Genomic DNA, 18,607 nt, shown 5'->3' on the forward strand with positions numbered 1-18,607 from the left:
TTGTATTTAATACAAGTATTTGTGAATGTAACACACCGATGCTTCCCCTAAAAACATCAGGGGTCACAGACAGAGGTGCAAAAACAGAGGGACGAGCAGAGGTCAATTTCAGGAGACTAATCAGGAGAGCACAGGAACAGCAACACAGGGTAACGGCAACAGATGATCAAGCCAAATCTGCTGGGAAAAGCAGGATTTTGTAGGCCAGAAATGCAGATCGTGACACTATCGTATAAGGTGAATGACTTGTATATACCCAAAAGTTGTAGTGTTATCCACAGATTAACAAACAGATATATATATATATATATATATATATATATATATATATATATATATATATATATATATATATATATATATATATATATATATTTATATTGCATACCCAACTTTGGGTGTGTCTGTGACCTGCTGCCACGTTGGGCCCAAGAACATATTGACACTGGTAATTTCTTCCTCAAGTCTGTCCCATTTCACTCATATTCTTTTGGAGTATGGCTGAACTTGAACTCCTTCCCCTATTTATATGTAGAGAGCCCCAAAAGGGGAATGAGTCTCCATAATCAAGAAGAGCCCCTGAGATACAAAAGGGTGACCCCAATAATGAAGAGGGTAGTTGCCATAGCTGTAGTGCCAGCATTGAGGATTTGCCATATAGACTCCCCATGTTTAGAGAGGGAAGATTATGTAATAGACCCTATGAAAGGAAAAGTGTGGCAAGTCCCAGTGGAACAGTATTCAGTGTGACCCAGAGGGGCAAAGAGGACACCAGAGAGTGTGTTATAGCCCAAGCGGTGAATGAAGCTGCAAGAGGACACTAGTGTGAGTGATGCACTCTCAGCTTGCTTGGTAGATCTGACAGACAGTGTCAGTCTGCACAAATTACAGTGAGTGTGAGAATCCCAGGAGGGGCGCACAGCGAGAATGTGGTATAGTCCAAAGGGGTGATTAACTGTTCTGGAGTGAGAAAGGAGATGTACATATTTATTTTAGTGTTGTTTGCAGCTCAAATATCATGCAGGAGTGAAGAGGGGTGTAAACTAAGAGTTTATTTCTATAGAGATGGTCTGGCGCCCTAATCGTTGAGACATATATCTGTACTGCATCCCAAGTTACAACACCTGTCTCCCAACACCTTTAAAGAGACTTTATTGAAAAAGCTGAATGTGTGGGGACCCTCTGGTCATTTATACCCACACTAGAGAGCTAGCCAGAGTTAGAGAAGGAGGTGCGCTGCCTAACCCACAACACACACAGTGACAGGGTTACATTATATTATTGCATAATAGAATTAAATGTAAAGCTGGGTACACATCTATGCAATTATTGTGCAGATCAAACGTTTCATGACCATTTATTCAGATATTGCAAGACTGCGTGCGCTCCAACAGTGATGATTTATCGTACTAAAACACATTGCATTGATTTTATAAACTTCCACATTTGCCTGACATCACTCCATTGTAATTTTTAGGAAGTGTGTTCGCACTCATGACCAGCAGTGTAGGCAGATATCTGTATTGTGTGCAGAGTCACAATCGTTTCTGCAGATGTTTATGAGTGATGAAGATCACAGATCTGAAAATAAATTGTATGTGTGTACACATAAATCTGCATGCTCATCAGGACTTTCAATCGTTGCTAAAATCGTTATAGAAATCGCTCCTGAAATAAGATTGCATAGGTGTACCCAGCTATATAGTAAAGGCAACTGATCTAGGCAGTTACCGTTTTCAAGCCTAAAATCACATGACTTGGTAATCTTTTTCTAGGCATAGCCAATGACCAACAATATTAAACTACAACATAATCGCCAAACTTTGTTTCTCAGTTCTTGAGTTGTGCAACCTACATAATAAGCATAAGTGCATTGTAACGAGTAAATTGGTTAACAAGTAATTGTTGTGTTACTGCATAAAACATTAATGGGTGTTAAAATATGTTGTTTATTTCATGTATTTGCTGTGTACTTTTATTTTTTTTATTATATTTTTCAACTAAATACATGTTTAATTATTTATCTCTGTCTGGTTACTACTTACATCTGTATTTGCACCTACTTTTCCCCAGTCCCTTAATCTCGATATATAATGTTTGGGACTATAATGTATTATTGCCCAGTTGGAGAGGAAGGGGTATACACAGAAAATGACTCTTCTCGCTGAAGCAATAAATCACACTTACTTTGATGGCGCTTGTGCTTGTGCCTCTAAAACCACCAGGATTATCAAAATAAATGTCTTTTCTGATTGCTTCATCTAGCTATTTTAAGATAAGTGCCTTGTAAGTGGTGCTGATGCTGGTCATCTGAGCAACTCAACTTGAACCTGATATATTACCTGATACAGTTATAAAAAATATCTCCATTCCCATGACTGTCGGGCCTCAGCAAGGACTCCACAAATGATTTTTTATAATGGGGGAATTTTCCTTAAGGCCACCACTTAGCAAATGGAGTTCAGGCCTGCCATCGGATCAGATGATTTATTGTAGAATGATCAGAGCAGTGTTAAACAGCAATATAATGTTTCATTGTATCATAAGGAAACATGTAATAAGCCTCTGCACAGGAAGGGAAAAGAAAAATTAAAAAAATCTAATGTTATAACAACAGGGAAGAGATGGGGGTCGATTTCCACCCATTTGTGAGATTCTGAGATATGGGTATACTTTAGTTCTGAGTAGAGTTATCTTTTTAAAATGCATTTGTCAGTAGGATTTCAAAAGAAATAAATTAGTGCATTAGTGTTCTCCCTGTGTTTGAATGGGATTCATTCCATGGACGGTAAAGGTACAGACAGCAGGCGTTGTAGTAGAAAATAATGGTGTTTGCTGTGCTAGAGAATGAAAAATGTATTTGTAAATTAAATTAAACCAATAATTAGTTTTTCACTGTGGTGAACAAGATAAAGATGACAATTATTTTTCCTATTTAATAACAAAACTTTTTCCTGTTTTTGTACAAAATCTGTAGCTATGTTCACCTGCTGTTTCTCTCTCTTTCAGCTCCATCTAGCAGCCCTGGCTTCTTTAAAAGGAGACATAGTGGAGCTAAATAAACGTCTTCAGCAGACAGAGCGGGAACGAGATAATTTAGAGAAGAAACTTGCCAAATCTCAGGTAGGAAAACGTTACCACATTTGGAATACGTGACTGTGTTTATAGTATCAAAGGAAGAAGCGTGTTTTAAAGAGAACTTGTCAAAAGGTTCATTAACTTTTTATGCTCTATTACATAATGCATTAGATGTTATAAGAAAGCAAAAAAATAAAAAGTGGTTTCATTGTGACCTCATTTGTCCAGGAGAGAGTATTTAATAGAGCACACTTTCTATGCGTAGTAGTATCGCTGCCTCAACAGGAGACCTGAAAAGTATGATGGAAGTCTGCTTGGAAAGCTCTAATCTGCTTTTGAGTCAAACTATCACCCATATATCTCAATATATGATGTACTCTCTCCTTATTACTACATGATGCATAAAAACGGCCTGGGATCACAAACTAGCACAGTACCTATAATCACCAACTGGCCAGGAACAAGCACACTACCTGTAGCCACCAGCTGCCCAGAGCCAGGAACTAGCACGGTGCCTGTAGCCGCCTGCTGGCCCAGAGCCAGGAACTAGCACGGTGCCTGTAGCCGCCTGCTGGCCCAGAGCCAGGAACTAGCACGGTGCCTGTAGCCGCCTGCTGGCCCAGAGCCAGGAACTAGCACGGTGCCTGTAGCCGCCTGCTGGCCCAGAGCCAGGAACTAGCACGGTGCCTGTAGCCGCCTGCTGGCCCAGAGCCAGGAACTAGCACGGTACCTGTAGCCGCCTGCTGCCCAGAGCCAGGAACTAGCACGGTGCCTGTAGCCGCCTGCTGCCCAGAGCCAGGAACTAGCACGGTGCCTGTAGCCGCCTGCTGCCCAGAGCCAGGAACTAGCACGGTGCCTGTAGCCGCCTGCTGCCCAGAGCCAGGAACTAGCACGGTGCCTGTAGCCGCCTGCTGCCCAGAGCCAGGAACTAGCACGGTGCCTGTAGCCGCCTGGAAAATATTGCCATAACAGTTACAATTATTTACCCACTATCTTTTGTGTCGTGTTCTCATGCTTCTTAGATTGTAAGTTCATTTGGGCAGAGTCCTCTTTAACTTGTTTTTCATGTCATCGTATGTCATTTGTTTCATGATCCCTTAAATGTACAGCTCTACATAAATAAAAGATGATAATAATGGTGCACTTGGCACTATAAAACATGTAATAAAAATTAACTGTAGAACCTGGATAGGGGCTCTCTTCAAAGCTTGAGTACAGGTTTTTGTTCCATTTCTCACAGGTATTAGAAAACTTGAGAACAGTCAGTGCTATGGGCGGTCCTTGTCTAAAGGACTTACAAGCACTGCATGAATAGTCCAAGACTTGTCTACAGCTGAATGAGGAAGTCTTATTGTTACATGATAATAAGCAGTTGTAGTTGTCATATATTAAATTTTCTTTAACAAATCTGAGTGTATATTAAAGGGGTGTAGTTACATTGTGAAACTGCCAAATATAAGGTGTCACTACCTGCAGAATTATTCACTTTTATAAACATTGGAGGATTCTTTTAATACTGTAGAGTTCTTTCATTAAATGTGTCAAATGAAAAGATATCTTGTAAGGTTGGTTTGTGCAATCATTTTTAAATAGGGTGTGGTGTGGATCAAAGGTGACTAAAAGCCGTCCATTGTGCCTAGTATACCAGAATTTCCACATAGAACCAGCTGATACAAGATCAGAAATCTTTTTCAAGGAATTGTGGGGCGTCATATCGTGTACTGATGGTCATATGAAATGCCCAATTTGTCCTGTGAAGTATTAGACATTTGTGAACCCTGTTTGAGAATTTTTTTTTGTAGTATACAGGCTTACTGCAAAGCATCATGTTAAGTGTTCTAATGTATTATCTGCTATGTCTGCAGATAAAGTGATCTTTATCAATGAGCAATACTGTATACATGTATGCACAGTATGTATGCATATATACATTTTCAAGTTTTTGATTCATGACCTCATGAATCTTAATTTGCTGAAATCACTATACATTTTTACTTTTATTTGCCAAGTATCTCTCACATACTGACCCTATCAGTTCTAAATGCCACTTCAGTACCTACGGATCCATCTAATGTCTAGTGTCAGCACCTGTCACAGACCAGAAATGACCTTCTACTTTAAAGACCTAGTCAATACGATAATAGGGTTAAGCCCACTCTCCATGTTCTATCCTATGCTTGTATAAAATCACTGTGACAGATCAGAAAGCAGAGTTCTCCTTCCAAAATCCTTCACTCGCATTGTGTTTACACTTAGGCTGACTACAGATGCAGCCATATTTATTTATTTTTTAAAAAAAAAATTCTAGAATAAACGCTTGCGCTATATACATTTTTAGATAAAAAAATAAATTGTTTTTTTAAAAAATATGTTATTGATTTCTACAAGTCAACATATAAAATACATATCATACAATACGTGTTTAGTCAGAGTGAATTGACAATAAAGAAGGATATAAACATTGAAGGAAGCTCTGATTTTGTTCTAAGAAATTATGTCTGATATGGAGATATTGATAGATTATTTTGCTTGTCCAGTCGTGTTTGGAGATCTGAAAATGTAGGGAAAAATTTCATCAGGACTTTGCTTGGTAGTATTTTAATGTTTGGGAGGCCTAGACGTCCGGCAGTTTAGAAAGAATTTGCATTTGTACCCTAGGTCTACACCCTGCCCAAATAAATTTGGAAAGTGTATGTTGTATGTGGTGAGGGAACTTGGATTGGAAGTGTGTGCCACATTAAAGTAATCTGGGCAAGAGATTCATTTTAACAGAGGCCATACGGCCAATCCAGGAGATAACGAGTTTATTTAATTGTGTTAAATCATGTTTTATTTTTTTGAGGTGTCTGAGAAAGGTGGGAATAATCCTTTGTTAGGTAAAACCCCCGAGATATTTGATCTTTTTATGTTGCCAACGGAAATGATAATTAGCTTTGAGAGATTGTACAGTCAGTTGGAGAATATTGAAGTCTAGTATTTCAGATTTATCTGTGTTTGGTTTTTAGTTTGAGAGAGAACTATAGTCAGATATTTATTTAAAGAGGTTAGGTAGAGATATGTGTTTTTTTTAGATATTGTTACTAGAACATCATCGGCATATAGAGCGATTTTAAGATCTCTTGAGCTTTTGAGGATTCCTGTGTTGTCAGGATTATTTCTAATTTTCATTGCTAGAGGTTCCATAATAAGAGCGAAAAGTAACAGGGATAAGGGGCAACCCTGGCAGGTTCCATAGTTTATGTTGAAGGGAAGAGGATATGTATCCATTAGCTAATACTGCGGCTGTAGGACTGAGATATAGAGCTGAGGTGTCTCTAGAAAGAGCCCCATGGATCCCAATGCTTACCAGGGTCTGCTGCATTAAAGGATTAAAGGCCAAGAAACTCTATCAAAGGCCTTTTCGGCATCTAATGTGACCACTAGAGCAGGAAGAGATGTACTGCTAGCTGCATGGATTATCCCTCTGGTATTGTTGGAAGCCTTCCTTCCTGGTACAAAACCAACCTGATCAGGATGGACAAGTGAAGGGAGGACAGTACCTAATCGATTTGCCAGTATTTTGCAAAAAGCTTTAAATCCACATTAAGAAGAGATATGGGTCTATAACTACTTGCCTAGGTTGGATCTCGATGTGGTTTGGGTATAACTACAATTCCTACTCCAGTGGTGGCCTTGTCAAATTTGCCTCTCTCTAAAATAGAGTTGAACAACTCTGTGAGTATGGGGATCAGCTGGTCAGCAAACAGTGAACCCGTCACGGCCAGAGGCAGACTGGCAGTTTAATATTTCTTCTGCTGTGACTTCTGTACTGAGGGACTCTAATTGCATTCTAGTACGTTTGAGTAGTCAACATGAGCGGAGGTAACTTAATGTTTTCCTTAAGCAAGATTGGGTCATCTATTGTCTGACTTAAATCGTGAAGGGAAGCATAATAGTGACAGAAACACTGGGGGTTCACTTCTTAATGAAGATTGCACAGAGGCTTTCGGTGACATTAGTCTTTATTGAGTGTATCGGGCTCGAAGCTTACGTGCAAGAATGGTATCGGGCTTTATCGCCTTTTTCATAATATTTTTGATGGACCCATAGTAGTGTTTTTGCAGCATGTTTTGATAGTATTTGATTTAATTGCCCTTTTAATTGAGAGAATTTTTGTATACAAGCGCTTTTTTGGATGGGTTTGGTGGAGTTATGTTGCCTGTTGAATTTGGTGCTCAAGGACCCGTTTGCGCTCTCTCTCTGTCTCTGTGTCGCTGTAATTTTGATAAGGGTAGGCTTCCCATAGGATAGGTTGTGAAACCTCTGCGGAGATATTGTGAGCTATGTAGTATGTGGTAGCCTGAGATATCTGATGACTATACTCTTGCTTGAGGCGTAATGATTCATTGAGATGCCATATAGGACGGACTTGTGAATGCTGGAGAAAAAGTAGCAATAATTCAATAGCTTCAGGATCAGACCTGAACACAGGGAAGACCTGGACCCCATTTAGTTTCTGGGTTAAGTGGTCTACAAAAAAAAAATCTATTTGAGTATAAGTCATGAGGGCTGAATAATGTGTGTAGGCTCTGGCTGAGGGATAAAGTACTCGCAAGGCATCATATAAATGAAATTATTTCAACAGGGATTTTAGTTTACAGGCCGCTTTAGTATGACCTGTATACATGTGTGATGTGTGTTTGGGTGCATCTATCTAATGTTGGATCTCCTCCCCTCCTGTGATGGTCATGTGTTCTGTAGATTGAGATAGTTGCTGGAAGAAGTTGGCCAAATAAGCTCCCTGCTGCGTGTTTGGAGCATTTACTGACGCTAAAGTTTGGTTTATAGAACCCCTGAGTATAATATATCTGACAAATATCCCCCAGCACATTTATACAGTATAGCCAATATAAAAATACAGAAATCTCAGTTGCACCCATTAGCAAACGTTTGGAAAGCTACCTTACCCTGTCAAGGCACTTTTGCTCCTTGATTTCTTGTTGGATAACCCCGTCCATTCAAGCACCTGCTTGAATGGACCTGCTATAAATTGATTGAGCAATTTCCACTTCTGTTTTGTTTGTTTGAGGGGCATGTTAGCATCCGTAGCTGATGGGGAGCGCTTTTTCTGTATTGCCATTTGGAGGATTGTTTGGTACCTCTTGGTAAATTAGCTCTCAACGCATATATGTATGGCCCAAAAACTGCTTTGACGGGGTGAGTGACTTTCTTGCAAATGTGTGCAACTGATATTTCTGCATTTTTATGTACACATAGAAATAGCAGCTCCTTTGCTGGTTATAGCAGTGTGCTGGGGAATATTTCAATGCCTTTGTGGCTCTAAAGGCATTCGTCAGCAGTGAAAATTTAAAGCGCAAATGGCTTTAAAGGCATTTTAATAGTGGCGAGTTGAAAAAATCGGAAGTTAATACATTTACCCCCTGGATTCAAGTTATAATCGTGGATCATGGCTGCTGCCAGACAGGAGTCGGAGCAGAGGATCTCTGCTGAGACAAAGTAGTTGAAGTGGAAGCCTCAGAGTCCTGTATGAGGCTGAAATGTTTGAGCAATTCTACTCCTTGATCTGGCATTTTTATGTAATGGTTTTGGCCATCTTTGGAGAGAAATGTTCTGATTTTTAAAATTCTGATCTGATTGGGAATGAACGGTTGCATCACATCTTTTGTCGGTTGTTTAGAATACACACACGCCAAAGAACTTCTATATGACCAGATTAGGATTTTTCACTATTGCCGATCGTCTTTTATATATCAAATCGGAATTCATCTGATCACATTTAATCTGTCACCCATGCACCTCTTCAGCTTCCTTACAATGAGATTTTAACGAACTTTACAACTTGACTTGTTTCTATAGTACCACAAGTATCGGCACGATGGCTTAGTGCTTAGCATTTCTGCCTCACAGCACTGGGGTCATGAGTTTGATTCCCAAACATTCACAAATAAATAACTGTCATCCTAAACTGTCTATCAATCTGTCCAGTTCTGTTCCATCCATGGACAAAGTTAGCCGTCTGCCTTACAGAAGTGTAAAGCTAGGTACACACTGGAGAAATTTCTGACAGAAGTGTTATCTCAATGATTGTAACTACGACTGAAAGTCCGATCAGTCTGACAATTCATCCATACACACTGACACGATTTACCTTCAGATCTGTGCCCTTCCTCTGGTTCTCTAGTCTTCAAAGAATGACAGCACAATATTCATTCATTCATTCATTATGGTCGCATTGTTACACTGATTAAAACTGCTTTGTTATAGCTATCCACATGTCCTAATGAATTTCTTCAGCTCTGTGACTCTGAATTGAAACATTCTGTCTCAGAATGAACAAATTAATTATTTCTTCTACAGCACTCTCTACATTTATTCACGGGGACATTCATCGCTAGCATCGGCTGAAAAGAGGCAGACTCGGTAAACTCTATGGAGATCGTGGGCGTGAGTGCATTCACACTACATGATTGGTCGGAAAATATTAAACAGTGTGACCAACCAAATGAGCCAACAATCTTTGGAACGACTTTCGACCATCGTGTCACTATACACACTAACCTGACTTCCGTCCGAACGGTCGTATGTCAGCTGTTTTGCCCAAAAGCACTCCAGTGTGTACCTAGCCTAAGACTTATGAATCGACACCTCTCGTCCTTACTCTGACCCACATTTCTTTCAAATCATTAGGAGGTATCGATAAGATACAAAGTGCCACATGCCTTAATGATGTTAATGCTATCTAGTGTATTGAAAACCTGCGTCCTTCTTAATTCAGCTCCAAAAATTACTGCAACTGGTACACTTATTTATCAATAATTACACTCTGCATGCAAGTATTGTTTCATTCTGGTTCAGTATAGGGGTGTGCACTGGCCACTTTTGGTGTTTTGGGTTTTGGGTTCTGATTTGTTTTGCCAAAACACCCCACGAAAGGTTTTGGTTCTGACTTTTAAAAAAAAATCAGAACCCAAAAAGCATAAAAAGTGCTAAAATCCATATTATTATTTTTTTCACTCCTACACTATTATTAACCTCAATAACATTCATTTCCACTAATTTCTTGTCTATTCTGAACACCACACAGCTTACAATATTGTTTTTAGTCCAAAAGGTTGCACCGAGGTAGCTGGATGTCTAAGCTAAGCGACACAAGTGGGCGGCACAAACATGTGGCCCATCTAGGAGTGGCACTGCAGTGGCAGACAGGATGGCAGTTTGCTAGAGGTGCAAGATTGAATTGTCCTTGGGATGATGTTGTTGAAATAGGACATTCGCACTTTAACAAACCAATCAGGAACAGTGAACGTAGTTTAATCTCTGGTACTAATATTTCTGGACTGCAGGAACAGTGAACGTAGTTTAATCTCTGGTACTAATATTTCTGGACTTCAGGACTATCTCTGATCGAGATCGTGGAGGAAATTGACGAGGAGGATGTTGCTGGTGTGGATACAACAGGACCAAGGGATTTAGGTATCCCTGGACTGCTGACGGTCCTAGCCACAGGTCCTGAACTAATCACTGAATTATGAAGGTTCTTCAGGTGACGTATAAGGGATGTTGTCCCTAGGTAGCCAAGATCCTTACCCCTGCTTATTTGAGCTGTACATAAGGTACATATGGCCATACATTTGTTTTCCGGATTGGGATAGAAATAACTCCAGACCGAAGAGGTGCATTTTTTGGTCTTCTGCCCAGGCATGACGATGGGCTTTTTCATCCCATGGACAACAACTTTTTCCCCCCCTGGTGCGTCATTTAAGATAACCACATCAGCATCCTCCTCGTCAAGTTCCTCCTCAGCGCCAGCTACATCTATATCCTCTTCCCGGTGTACAACATTGACACCTTCATTAGCCAAATCTGTAACTGGACTGTGGGTGATCCTTCCAGCATATGCAGAGGGCGTGCTGCAAATGGTGGAAGGAGCCACCTCTTCCTGTACAGTGATGGGAAGGTCAGGCTTTGCAACCACCAACACCCTCGGACTCGCCTTGGGGATTTGTGATGCCATCTCTTTAGAAGGCAGAGTTGTTTGCTTTGTTGTTGCTGACAGCATAACTCTTTTTTTTTTTTTCTTTTTTTTTTTTTTGAGGTGGGGGGAGGGAGGAGGGCTTAGATCCTTGGGTGAAGCTGAACCACTAGTCATGAACACGGGCCAGGGCCTAAGCTGTTCCTTGCCACTCCGTGTCGTAAATGGCATATTGGCAAGTTTACGTTTCTCCTCAGATGATTTAAATTTTCTTTTTTTGCTAATTTTAGTGAACTTTGGCTTTTTGGATTTTACATGCCCTCTACTAGGAGATTGGGCATTGCCCTTGGCAGACGACGTTGATGGCATTTCATCGTCTATGTCATGACTAGTGGCAGCAGCTTCAGCATTATGAGGAAGTGGTTCTTGATCTTTCCCTACTTTATCCTCCAAATTTTGGTACTCCATTATATGCAGCACAAGAGAGCGTACCCCTAAACCACACTCACTCTGCAAAGCCTTTACAAATTATCTGCGGCACAGGAGAGTACCACTGGACTGGAGTTATACAGCAGTACCTATTTTTTGGTACAGAGGCAACAGTGAATGTAGTTTGACTTTGAAATAGCAGTACCTATTTTTGGGTACAGCTGCAACAATAAACGTAGTTTATATAAACTATATAACGTTTTTTTTATATATTGCAGTACTAATATTTCTTGACTGCAGGAACAGTAAAAAAAATTCTACTGCAATATATATGAATAGGTTCAGAGACTTTTTTTATAATTTTTTTTAATTATTTTTTTTTTTATTTTTGTATAACTTTTTAATAATTTTCAAATAACAATGCCCTTAGCAGAACAGGACACAGGCAGCACCACTGAACTCAGCACAGGATCTCAAAGGAAATCACTGAAAACAAAAGCAGGACAGGAGCTCTAACTACAACCTCCCTCACGAGTTTTCGCAGCCAGAATGAAGATGGCGGCCGCGAGCGGTGAATTTATGACATCCGAGTCTCGCGAGATCCGACGCGAGACTTTGATGTCATAGCCTCGTTTGGGATTTTTTTCGCGGGCGGAAGTACCCGAACAGTGCTCGGATCCCGTCGGATTAGCGAAATCCGAGCCCGCTCATCACTAGTTCAGTATGGTTATTGTTTTGCTGACTGCAAATGCACATATTTACTTGTGATATACTATTCAGTATTTCCTGTAATACCAGAATTGACCTTATGGATGTTTATGTACAAATCTCTGCAGTAAAATAGAATGCCTGCTGTTCAGTGCTCTTTATCTTTTGCAATCATTACACATATGGGTGTATACAGTAGTAAATCTCTGTTGCCAGAGGAATATACTGGCTGCTGTAGTTTTAATAATGGGTGATAACTTGAGTTTTTATAAGGAGCACAAGGCCATAGTAGAAATAAGGTGTAACATCCATCTTAGAAGCCTTCAAGCTTCAGTTCTATAAATTATTACAGACACACAAACAGCCGTCTGTGTGTTTTACTGCTGCTTCTGAAGTCAACTGTTATCTATTCTCTATCAATCTTCTGGCTGCTACCCTTCTTTCATTGTTCAGTAATATTCAATCACAGAAATTGACCTGAGTATAGAGTTAACAATCAGGGTACACAAATCCATGGCGTACATTTAAGCAATCCTATATGAAATTGACCTTGTTAGACCAGTAGAGTCAAATGCTATTATGTTTTTTTTATTTGTTGCTCTGCTTTTCTTTTTTTTGGGGTAATATAATGTGTAAAAATGTTCCCGGTTCTTACTGGACATGGATCGCTGTATGGTTCTGCATCTGAGACAGTTACCTGCTTTATATTCATATTTAAACAACACGAAACCCAAAATTTTAACTTTTCACATATAAACTATTAAGGTAAAATATGTTTTTCAGGGATTGTCTATTTTAAAGTTCAATGCAGCAGTAAGTTCACAATTTTATCCATTTTTCACTGCTATTTTTGGAGACTGGTAGCACCTGATGTCACCAAGCTGTGTAGGCAGCACTTGGCTTCTCCCCAGAAGCCCTGTTACTCTTCCCCTTATTTGCATTCTTAATTGCTGAGCTGACTCTGAGCTTCTCTGGGGTGTAACAGCTGCATTGGCCACTCACTCCTCCACTTGCTTATTTTATTTTTTTTGTACCCCACTTGTATTTCCCTGCCAGGCTGCTTGTACTCTCTTTTGTTTTATTTTTTGGTTTAATCTTTCTATATTGAGGATCATCAGGTATTACAAACGTATATCTAAGTACTAGCACCAATAAAGGAGAATACAATCCTCACATTTTCTATATGAAAACATAAACTGAGGGGGTGAAGGGAAGGGTCCTCAGGGCATTACGTGAGCAAGATGCACTTCTCCTTGTTAAGGAAAGCGATATAGTGTGAATAAGTTATGCTGCTCGTTTGCTCACCAGCTGCCACACAGGTGTAGGTGCTCTGAACATTCTAGGAAACTTGAGGTAAGTCACTTATCCTTTCATCTTAAAACAAGAGTGAGTGAGGAGGAAGGTAACATAGGATGATACAGGAAGTATCTGGTGCAGCAGGTCTGTCTGGTTAGTTGGCTGAATCAGGTGCTGCGAGGAGATCAAGGCAGAGGAAAGACTTGAATGGGAAGAAGTAGTATGCGGGCGCACCAGGATCAGCAGAGGGTTAGACATGCTGGGGAAACAGGAGGCTGTGATGGATCACTTGATCATGGCAGCCCCCAGTGACTGAGGACCTGGGTTCAGTGACAGGATAGACCTTATAAAGACCATGTATCAAGTGTCCTGGGAGAAATCTCTGTAGCAATTTTAGGCACCATTTAAACTTAGACTTTCCTTCTTGTTCGGAATAGGGCAGTCAAGTTCTATCTGTCTTTCATGTACAGAATAGGGCAGTTGAGCTGAATCACTTTGTGCACAGAATAGGGCAACTGTGTTGTACCTCTTTAAATGTACAGAATAGGGCAGTTCAGCTGTATCTTCCTCCTGTGCAGCAGAGTAGGGCAGTTCAGCTGTATCTTCCTCCTGTGCAGCAGAGTAGGGCAGTTCAGCTGTATCTTCCTCCTGTGCAGCAGAGTAGGGCAGTTGAGCTATACCTGTCTTGCATAGAGGAGGGGCTCTCTTGATGATCTCTTCATGTGAAACCTGAACAAATATGATGAACCTCCAGGAGACAACAGAAAGATGTCCAACAAATTGATAACACCAAACAGAAGGAAAAAACATTTACTGTAGAACTGTACCGAATAGAGAGTTGGAGGTTCTAAAACAATAAGCAGAAGCTTATGATGAATATCCAGTTTAGTTATAAATATAGTAATGCAGTAATAAAATGACTGTCCAAATTCAAAAGGATAGAGAAGTGTTGTATTAGTAATGCGTATAAAGGCAACACAAGCAAACAAATTATATTCTCCCAGTAACCATAGCCAGTGGTGGGAGCCCTGGATCTCCCTGCCTGCAGTTGGCCCATGTGCCTCCAAACCCCTGGACTTGTACCGATATCTGTTCTTTTATACACAGTGCAGGTACTTGGAATCAAGGTTGGTGTACCTCAGGACACTGTTCTTGGGCCTTTGTTTTTCTTACGGTATACCTGTTCTCTTGGGGAATGGATTCGGAGTCCAGTACCAAGTCTTTGCAGATGACACCCAAATCTACATCTCCTACCCTTCTGTACTATCTCATGTAACCAACTGTCTTTCTGCTCTCTCCACATGGGTATTGTTACCAATGCTACCTTAAGCTCAACATGCCCAAAACAGAACATATCTTCCCTTTTCCCCAGAGTCTCCATTCCCCCTCAAATCTTTCTCACTGTCACTAACACCACAGTTTCCTCAGTCTCCCAAGCTGCTGCCTTGGTGTCACATTTGCCATCTATTTTATATCTCACATCTAGATTCTCTCATAAATCCGGTTTTCTCCACCTTAGTGTATAATAGTATTGGTAGTATCTTGAGTAAAAAAAAAGGCATATTCTGGCAATATTTCTCATCAGTTTCCGCCTTGACTACTACAACCTCATCCTTTCTGGAATTCCCCTCACCAATCTGTACCCAATTCAATTAATCTTAAATGCTGACACAAGGGCTGATCTTCCGCTTTCATCGCTCCACACCAGTAGCACCAACTTACTTTTCAAATTACTCACCCTTACCCACAGAGCCCTCAACAACCCTACCCCTTCATATATCTTGTCTAAAAATACTCTCCCTCTCACCCTCTTTGACCATCCTCTGGCCTTGTCCTGTCTCTGGTAATCACCTCTTAATTCCACCTACAAGACTTCTCACATGCCACTTACCCACTTATGGAATTCCCTACCATTCCCGATCAGACTTTCCCACCTCCTTCAAATATTTAATTACTCTCTGAATCCCTTCTCTTTATTGGAGTTTTGCAACCATCAGTCACGAGCCGCTGCTCCACTGCCAGCCGCCGCGGTTCGCTTCCTGGTGCCTCTGGTGTCCCTGCCGTTACCATGATGACCGGGATGCCACTTCCTCCCTCCTCGCCCCGGTTGCCTAGGCAGCAACCGGGAGGCTTAGTTCTCCCTGCCGCCACGCCCGGCCAGCCTCATTGGCTAGCGGTATGAGCTCAGCTGGGCACTCTGCTGTCATTTGGTCCTCATCTCCATTTACTGCCAGTTATAGCTCCAGCTCCTGTTGCTGACCTGCTCCTTCCTCCTGCTCCTGTTAAGTTAATTGATTGATTTTCCGTGTATGACCTTTGGCTTGCTTACTGGACTTTGTTGGATTGCCTGTGACACTGACCTCTGTCTGTTTTCCGGATGCATTGCTTTCTGCCGGCCCTGACACTTGCCTGAACTTCATTGTGCTGTCTGCTATAGCCCCTCTGACCTCTGCCTGTTTCTGGGCTCCTTTACCTTCTACCATCAGGCCCTTGCCTGCGCTGCAGTAATACTATAAACTTGTACTACTCTGAGTTAAAGACCTGGGGGCATCTGAGTATCTGTGAGCATGTTCAGCTCTCCTGGAAAGGCGGCTGCTACAATCGAAGACCTCTCCTGCCTGTTCTACAAGTTTATGGTATTTTCTGCCGGCCATAACACCATCACCTATACCAGTGGTTTCCAAACTTTTGCAGTTCGCGGCACCTTTAGAGTCTCCAAATTTTTTCAAGGCACCCCTCCAAAATAATTACTGAGCAGTCCTGTTTTAGAGGTAGTTGAGTCAAAAAATTGTAATAAGTATTTAGGTCACGACAGATATACTTTTTTAGTTGTATGCAAAAATGCACCTCTGCATCCAGGCACACTGCCCCCTCTGCATCCAGGCACACTGCCCCCTCTGCATCCAGGCACACTGCCCCCTCTGCATCCAGGCACACTGCCCCCTCTGCATCCAGACACACTGCCCTCTCTCACGCTGTCCCCCTCCTCCTCCTCCTCTGCCCTCTGTCCCCCTCCTCTGTCCCGCGCCAGGCGCCAGCCAAAAAAAAGAGAAAGAAAACAGAAACTTGCCAATCTGCGGGGCGCACGGACCCAGCAGCCTTCTCTCTCCCGCAGCTGTCACTGACGTCGATATTCAGTGACAGCTGCGGGAGAGAGGAGGCTGCTGGGTCCCGGCGCCCCACGGATTGGTAAGTTTCTGCTTTCTTTCTTTTTTTTTGAGCTGGCCCGCGGCACCCCTGGGAGCCGCGGCGCACACTTTGGGAACCGCCGACCTATACTATTCACACTAAAACATATTCCAATTTCCACTCTGAGCCATACTCATTCCTCTTGTTTTCTGCTGTGCCCTGTTCATATTGGACACTCATGAGTAGGGCCTTCTCTCCCCTTTGTTTTCATTGCTGCATTTAATTTGTTATGTTTGTTTTTATTTATATTTTGTCTACTCTCTCATTGATCAAGCTGTGTCCGACTTCCCTGTTCCTAGCTAGCATGAAAACAATTTGACATGTCTGCAGACCACAATTTCCATAGATGATCTGCCTCTATAATATACTTCAATGTGATATCACACTACCTTGGTGCATGGAAATGTAGGTCTGCAGGTCCTTCAAATGATTTCATAAGGGGCTAGTAGTGAGGAACTTGGCAATCTGCAGTGTCTGCACATAGCTTATTCAGTATTGGAATAGCAGTTTGGTAACTATTAAAGATTAACCATTATGGGAAGGTCTTAAAGCTCTGGGACATGAACAGCCACTATTTAGATCAGGACTTCCTAAAACCAGTCCTCATGGCACCCTAACAGTGTAGGTTTTCCATATCTCCTTGCTTTAGCACAGATGTATTCATTACTGACGGACACATTGTAACAGATCCACAGGTGGAATTTATTTCACTTGTCATCTGGAAAACCTGCAATGTTAGTGGGTCATGAGGACTGAGTTTGGGAAACCCAGATTATTACATTCATTTTCTCAGCATTGAAAACTTTCTGCTGATGGACGATTATATGGGAGTGGATTTCCCGGCATAGCTCCCTTTTACTTGTAGAACATGTGAACTTCAGCTGCCACATGGCCTTCACAGTGAGTTATGTTACTGTGGTGAACCTACTGATTGGAGACCCATCTCAATGAAAGGACATTTTGTCTCATTTAACCAGCAAATTACTACAGACATAATTGCACAGTGCTGAATCATCCTGCTTGCCTTTTCCTCCAGAGACTTGTAATAAAATAGTGTTAATCTGTCACCTTCATTATATTCACTGCAAGCTCTCTCGTTATTTGGCTAAACCACTATCTGAGACATCTTTTCAAGATAAAATATTCTTCATTTCCTTCTCTTCCCCATCTCCATATCTTTCAACAGCTGTGATCCAATTTTGTCCTTCTCATAATCTATTGAAATAAAACCACAGGGTTACAATCTGTAAATTCTTGATTACTGTAAAATAAGAATAGAATAGTTTTGTTTGTAAGGATGATGCTGTTTTTGTTTTGAAGAAAAAATAATTCTTAGGTTTTAATATGGCCTGGTAATACAATAAAGGTCTTCTGGGTTTAATGGATTAAAGAACGATTAAAGAACTGTCCACTAGTAGTGACAATATGGCAGTGCCTTGAAGGCTGTTTCCTGACTTTAGCCAGATGTTTAGTGTGCAGATCTGATTACCTCACGACTGGAATGCAGTTTAATATAGAATGCAGTATAATATGGTGCGAAGTCACACTTTTCTTGGCATACGTTCAGTACACACAGAACTGTTACGTTTCCATTCTGGGTTTATCAGTGACTAAGAGATGTTCAATTTTCTTGACCTTTGTATAATGTGTCTATCTACCTAAATGTGTGGTTCTGCATTTTGTTGTCATAGTTTTCCACAACCTGGATTTATATTACCAGACTGTTTTAATTGTCTCTTGGCTTTAAAATTAAGCTCAACTATTTGCTGTTAATGATACATCTGTGCAAACGACCAAACTTTTGTTAACTTTTCCCAAGAAAAAATCTTTTTTCACATGTTTATCTGCTATTTGTATTTCCCTAAAACATCCCAAAATACTATGGATTTATGATTCATTAATTCCTTAGTTTTTGCTGCAAGTTACTGCTCATCT

General features: G+C 41.0%; 1 protein-coding gene across 3 annotated transcripts in view; it reads left to right on the plus strand.

Moving 5' to 3' along the window:
- Positions 1-18,607, plus strand: part of MCC (MCC regulator of Wnt signaling pathway) — a 256,345-nt gene that overhangs the window by 139,041 nt on the left and 98,697 nt on the right. For all 3 annotated transcript variants that reach the window (XM_075179709.1, XM_075179717.1, XM_075179725.1), the window contains one exon: positions 3,010-3,123. In XM_075179709.1, coding sequence (XP_075035810.1) covers positions 3,010-3,123 — 114 coding nt within the window. The remainder of the gene's footprint in view (positions 1-3,009; positions 3,124-18,607) is intronic.

Source organism: Mixophyes fleayi, chromosome 1, assembly GCF_038048845.1.
Source record: "Mixophyes fleayi isolate aMixFle1 chromosome 1, aMixFle1.hap1, whole genome shotgun sequence".
Taxonomy (NCBI): domain Eukaryota; kingdom Metazoa; phylum Chordata; class Amphibia; order Anura; family Limnodynastidae; genus Mixophyes; species Mixophyes fleayi.